The sequence below is a fragment of the Ornithorhynchus anatinus genome, chromosome 4 (genome assembly GCF_004115215.2).
Source record: "Ornithorhynchus anatinus isolate Pmale09 chromosome 4, mOrnAna1.pri.v4, whole genome shotgun sequence".
In the NCBI taxonomy this organism is placed as follows: domain Eukaryota; kingdom Metazoa; phylum Chordata; class Mammalia; order Monotremata; family Ornithorhynchidae; genus Ornithorhynchus; species Ornithorhynchus anatinus.
In genome coordinates, this window is record NC_041731.1 from 10,145,936 (window position 1) to 10,152,564 (window position 6,629).

General features: G+C 47.5%; 1 protein-coding gene across 1 annotated transcript; it reads left to right on the forward strand.

Moving 5' to 3' along the window:
* Positions 1 to 71: 71 nt before the first annotated feature.
* Positions 72 to 4,550, forward strand: MRPL32 (mitochondrial ribosomal protein L32). Its single transcript, XM_001507764.5, has 3 exons — positions 72 to 244; positions 2,982 to 3,160; positions 3,875 to 4,550. The coding sequence occupies exons 1-3, from the start codon at positions 112 to 114 to the stop codon at positions 4,127 to 4,129; spliced, it is 567 nt and encodes a 188-aa protein (XP_001507814.1). The 5' UTR covers positions 72 to 111; the 3' UTR covers positions 4,130 to 4,550.
* Positions 4,551 to 6,629: the final 2,079 nt, after the last annotated feature.

Here is a 6,629-nt window from a genome sequence, read left to right on the forward strand (position 1 = left end):
GGTGTACTCGCTTTCCCAGGAGCCTCTGGGCGGTCCCGCCAGGGCGCATGCGCCCTGGGGTCCGCCGGGCCCTCCCCGTTCTAGGAGAGCGTGAGCTTCTCCGTCGCCAAGATGGCGTCGGTCTGGTTCTTGGTGACCTGCCCCATGGCGGGCCGGGGCCTGCTCGGGAGGCTCCACCACTGCTGGGAAAGGCTGGAAAGAAACCTTTTATTCCTCCTCCCAGGCCCTCCCTCTCCTCCCTGCGGTAGGTGCCAATAACCGTGATAATTGTGGGATTTGGCAAGCGCTTATTCTGTGCTGAGCACAGTCCTAAGCGCGGGGCTAATAATAATGTTGGTATTCGTTAAGCGCTTACTATGTGCCGAGCACTGTTCTGAGCGCTGGGGGAGATACAGTCACTTCACTTCGCCTCAGTTCCCTCATCTGGAAAATGGGGATTAACTGTGAGCCCCACGTGGGACAACCTGATGACCCTGGATCTCCCCCAGCGCTTAGAACAGTGCTCGGCACATAGTAAGCGCTTAACAAATCCCAACATTATTAGTATTATTATACAGGGGAATCAGGTTGGCCCACGGGAGGCTCACAGTTAATCCCCATTTAATAATAATGTTGGGATTTGTTAAGCGCTTACTGTGTGCCAAGCACTGTTCTAAGCGCTGGGTTGATACAGGGTCATCAGGTTGGCCCATGTGGGGCTCCCAGTCTTCATCCCCATTTGACAGATGAGGGAACTGAGGCCCAGAGAAGTGAAGTGACTTGCCCACAGTCACCCAGCTGACAAGTGGCAGAGCTGGGATTCGAACTCATGACCTCTGACTCCCAAGCCCGGGCTCTTGCCACTGAGCCACGCTGCTTCTCTCAGGGGTAGGTGCAGAGTTACCGATTTGTACATTGCAAGCGCTTAGGACAGTGCTCTGCACAGAGTAAGCGCTCAATAAATACCGAAGTCACAACTTCTCTGTCTCAATTACCTCATCTATAAAGTGGGGATTAACTGTGAGCCCCACGTGGGACAACCTGATTCCCCTGTGTCTACCCCAGCGCTTAGAACAGTGCTCTGCACCTAGTCAGTGCTCAACAAATACCAACATTATTATTATTATTATGAATGAATCAGGTTGCCCCATGTGGAGCTCACTTTTTTACCCCATTTTTACAGATGAGAAAACTGAGGCCCAGAGAAGTGAAATGACTTGCCCACAGTCACACAGCTGACCAGTGGCAGAGGCGGGATTCGAACCCATGACCTCTGACCCACGCCCAGGCTCATAACAGTGATAATTGTGGTATTTGGTAAGCGCTTACTCTGTGCTGAGCACTGTCTTAAGTGTTGGGGTAGGTACAGGATCGTCAGATTGCCCCACGTGGGGCTCACTTTTTCCCCCATTTTTACAGATGAGAAAACTGAGGCCCAGGGAAGTGAAGTGACTTGCCCACAGTCACACAGCTGACAAGTTCATTCATTCAGTAGTATTTATTGAGCTCTTACTATGTGCAGAGCACTGTACTAACTACTTGGATTGTACAGATCGGCAACAGACAGAGACAATCCCTGCCCAGCCACTTGTCAGCTGTGTGACTGTGGGCGAGTCACTTCACTTCTCTGCGCCTCAGTGACCTCATCTGTAAAATAGGGGTTAACTGTGAGCCTCACGTGGGACAACCTGATTCCCCTGTATCTCCCCCGGCGCATAGAGCGGTGCTCTGCACATAGTAAGCGCTTAACAAATACCAACATTATTATTAAAATGGGGATTAACTGTGAGCCCCACGTGGGTCAACCTGATGACCCTGTATCTCCCCCAGCGCTTAGAACAGTGCTCTGCACGTAGTAAGCGCTTAACAAATACCAACATTATTATTAAAATGGGGATTAACTGTGAGCCTCTTGGGACGACTTGATTACCCTGTATCTACCCCAGCGCTTAAAACAGTGCTCTGCACATAGTAAGTGCTTAAATACCAATATTATCTCGCCGTCGATCTCCCCCACATCCTACCTCTGGCCTGGAAGGCCCTCCCTTTTCCAATCACACAGATAGTTGCTCGTCCCCACTTCGAAAACTTATTGAAGACCCATCTCCTCCAAGAAGCCTTCCCTGCCTAAGCCCTCCACTCCTCTTCTCCCGCCCACTTCTGCGTCGCCCCTACTTGCTCCCTTCATTCGTCCTCCCATCCCCACAGCCCACATATATATCTGATATTTATTTATGTATATTAACATCTGTTCCCCCCCCAGACTGTGACCTCGTTGTGGGCAGGGATTGTGTCTGTTTATACTTGTACTCTCCCAAGCGCTCAGTACACTGCTCTGCACACAGTAAGCACTAAATAAATAGGATTGAATGAATAATAATGTTGGTATTTATAAAGCGCTTACTATGTGCAGAGCACTGTTCTAAGCTCTGGGGGAGATACAGGGTGATCAGGTTGTCCCACGTGGGGCTCACAGTTTTAATAATAATAATAATAATGTTGGTATTTGTTAAGCGCTTACCACGTGCAGAGCACTGTTCTAAGCGCTGGGGGAGATACAGGGTAATCAGGTTGTCCCACGTGAGGCTCACAGTCTTAATCCCCATTTTACAGAGGAGGGAACTGAGGCCCAGAGAAGTGAAGTGACTCGCCCACAGTCCCACAGCTGACAGGTGGCAGGACAGGGATCCAAACCCATGACCTCCGACTCCAAAGCCCGTGCTCTTTCCACTGAGCCGAACGAATGACTGATGGGGCTTTGTGGCTGCTTATCTCTTTGAGGAAGGCAGAAAATGCACTCCGAAGTGGGTCGTAGAGACCGGAGTATTAGGATAAAGGAGTCCAGTTGAGTCTAGAGAAGAATAACAAAAAGTCATTTGGAAAGTGAGTTCTGAAGATGATGACGCTACTATTTCTATTACCGCTCTGAAAAGGGGTCTGTCAGAAAAGTCAGTTCGGTGACCGTTTCAAGGGCTTTGTCTTTTTTTTTTTTCCTTTGAAAGGCCCAGCGTTAGCAGTAGAGGGTCCAACTGTATTTCTTCAGCCTCCAGTCTCTAGTGAGAGTTCTGAGACCCCCAGCATTTTTGATAGCACCTTCTGGATGGCAGCCCCCAAAAACAGACGCAGTATTGAAGTCAACCGCTGCAGGAGAAGAAACCCCAGAAATCTTATCAAAGTTAAGGTAGTACCTATTTTGATCCACTTTTTTCCCCCCTCAGCTAGCTCTGTTTCCAGCTCTGGCACTAGAAACAAGGATTTGATCATTAGGCAGCTATTTGTCCTTACGTGTCCAAGAACAGATTGTGCGTAAGAATCCTGAGATGGATCTGTGTCCTGGTTTTATTGTAGTGTCGGACTAGAGCCGCATTTAGGGGAATGAGGTTTCTGTGTTGCCGTGGTCTTTATGGAGGTAAGCACGCCAATGCGATTGGAGGGTGAATCAGATTTTCCTTGAAAGCCTCTCGATCAGTATTATACGTTGAGCAGCTGCTGTTCGGGACGTCACCCTGATCCTCAGAAAACTCCAGCGAGTGCCATCAGGGTAATTCAGCCTTTCCAAAAAGGAAATAAAAACGTGCCAGTTCGTTATACATATCTCCCCGACTAAGAAGGCTGAAAGGAATGAAATGTCTTCACGTATCTTGGGCAAATGATATATAAGTACTTATATTGAATATACTGTCCCATGGGTGCGGTATAATGTTGTGCAAAGGTGCTCGATAAATACCATTTAGTAGGACTTGGGAATTCACAGCGTGGGGTTGGAGAAATGAAGTTGTTGACATATTGGGTGCTCACGGAATTCCCGCCCATTTGTTATTTCTGAGTTCATGACACCTTGTTGGTAGTGGACAAAGGTGCTTACTCTTTTTTTTTTTCCACCCCTTTTCCTAAGGATAATATAGAAGTTTGTCCCGAATGTGACCGTCCAAAGCTGAAGCAGGTCCTTTGCGGCTATTGTTATGAAAAGGTGCGACAGGAGACGGTCCAGATCAGGATGCAGATCGGGAGAGAAGAAGGAGGGCCATTTAAGGCTCCCGCCGTAGAGACCGTTGTGCTTTACCAAGGGGAAGAACCTTCTGAACAAGACCAAGGCAAGAGAATCATCAAACAAGACAGGAAGCGTCCCTCTTGGTTTGCAAAGAATTAATGCCGCCGATGCCATCATAGTAATATAAAAATCCAGCCCCCACTGAAAGGAAAGTTTCCTGTCAGATTTGGGGGCATTTTTTTTTTTCAGACTTCATTAGGTAAGGGAACTTCCCTGTCAGAAATCCACTCACAGTCATCCTTCTCAATTGATTCTGTTCTTGTGGGGTGACTGTTGAACACTATTGACACCGTATATCTGGAGCCTGTTTCTGAATATTAAATCCTACATACTGATGAGTGTGAGAATAAAGGCAGGAAATCTGGGGACCCGAGAGAATGTAAAACACGTTCAGAATGAAATTTTCCAGGTAAAAGGAGAATTGGCTGATTTAAATGGCAAGTTTTATATTAAAACACTTGGAACAGAGGCAGTGACAGTGAAGGATCTTCAAAATAAATAAAAATTCTGTGTTTTCTTCTCTGGTTGTTCTTAAACTATAAGACAGCTGGTTTCACAATTGCCAAGGAGATAGATGGGGAAACCTTCATTTTTTATTATACATAAATCCAGAAGATATTTGCACAGAGTTTGTATTTTGGTAGATGGATACAGCCGGTCCCTTCTTTTTGAAGATGACACAGCTGAGAGTGGGATCCTATCCACGTAAGAGCACATGATGGAAAAGACTCAGAGCACTATCAACAATCCGTTCCACTCTTTGTACTTGGAAAGTTATCTTTTATCATGCTGATGTTCACCACCTCTAGCACCCTTGTGCTGGTGCTAATATCATAATTATGGTATTTGTTGAGTGCTTTCTATGTGCCAAGCACTGATCTGAGCACTGGGGTAGATACAAGGTAATCATGGTTGTCCCATGTGGGGCTCACAGTCTTAACCCCCATTTTACACAGGAGGTAACTGAAGCGCAGAGAAGTTAAGTGGCTTGCCCGAGGTCACACAGCAGACTAGTGGCGGAGCCGGGATTAGAACCCACGTCCTCTGACTCCCAAGCCCCCGCTCTTTCACTAAGCCACCGAATGCCACAACTCGGGACAAGGCACCCACTGAAATGTGAAGGTAATAGGTTCAAAGTAAAATAAAGCAACCCATTAGGTGAAAATCGTAGAATTTGTGACCAGAGTAAATGATACAACCTGAAGTTAGTTGGTATAGGAAAGGTTTGGATAAATATAAGGCTGGGCAGTCCATAATGGGTTACTAGAAAGAGCTGTAAAGAGGGAAAAGTTAGGAGTGTTAGCTGGAGTATCCTTAAGTATTAGGGTGGATGTCAAGGAGGGCAGGGATCCACAATTTTTCGGCCTTCTGTGGCCAACGTTGGCGACGGAACACGGCTGGATTGTCCGTCGTTCTGAGCTAGTAATGGCTTTACTTATTGTCGTAGCTTGGTTTAGCAGAGCGGCAAGGAGAGGCCCTGCTCTTCCCCTCACAGTTGATTCATTCAGTAGTATTTATTGAGCGCTTACTATGCGCGGAGCACTGTACTAAGCGCTTGGAATGTACAATTCGGCAACTGATAGAGACAATCCCTGCCCAACAGTCTAATCGGGGGAGACGGACGGACAAAAACAAGACAACGTAATCACGGTAACAGGCACAGAGATGTAAAGGGACTTGCCCAGGGTCACACAGCAGACAAGTGGCGGAGCCGGGTTTAGAACCCATAACCTGACTCCCAGGCCAGTTCTGCCACTCCTATCCAAAGCTCCTCTAGGAAGACTCTCCAGCCCTTCTGTTGTTTCTTGGGGATGGGAGTGAGAGAACATGGCAGGACGGGGGCTGATTGGTCAGAAAATCCTGACAACCGACCAGGAGCATCCTTCAGAGAAAGAAAAACCTCTTTGGGAAAGCCAGGAGAGCCTCTCCAGTGGGATGTCTAGATTTGTAAGCTCCTCGTGGTGGGGAATGTGCCTCCTACTTTCCCAAGGGAACAGTATAATCTTAATAATGTTGGTATTTGTTAAGCGCTTACTATGTGCAGAGCACTGTTCTAAGCGCTGGGGTAGATACGGGGTAATCGGGTTGTCCCACGCGAGGCTCACAGTTAATCCCCATTTGACAGATGAGGTAACTGAGGCACAGTGAAGTTAAGTGACTTGCCCAGAGTCACACAGCTGACAAGTGGCAGAGCCGGGACAGCGTGTTCTAGTAGAATGAACCTGGGGGCCAGAAGGACCTGGGTTCCGATCCCAGCTCTGCCATTGTCTGCTGCGTGACCATGGGCAAAACACTTTACTTCTCTGTGCCTCAGTTTCCTCACCTGTAAAATGGGAATTCAGACTGTGAGCCCCGTGTGGGAAAGGGATTAGCTTGTATCTACCCCAACGCTTAGTATGCTTACCTTACGTGTAACATACGCTATAAAAAAAAAATGCATTGCCCCCGGTGAGTGCTCAATAAATATCGTTACTACTAGAATATGTTTTAAACAAACAGTGGTACGTACATCCTCATTTCCTCGTGGCGACCGGGCAGTTCCACCTCTACCTAAATTTAATTCCCCGGCAAAGAGAAGTGTTACGGGCTAGATTCTGTG

Excerpts from the sequence above, each read along its gene's own strand:
- MRPL32 (XM_001507764.5), top strand. The coding sequence starts at position 112 with ATGGCGTCGGTCTGGTTCTTGGTGACCTGCCCCATGGCGGGCCGGGGC. Across the intron at positions 245-2,981 it reads CCCTCCCTCTCCTCCCTGCG|GCCCAGCGTTAGCAGTAGAG; the intron begins GTAGGTGCCAAT and ends TTCCTTTGAAAG. Across the intron at positions 3,161-3,874 it reads GAAATCTTATCAAAGTTAAG|GATAATATAGAAGTTTGTCC; the intron begins GTAGTACCTATT and ends CCTTTTCCTAAG.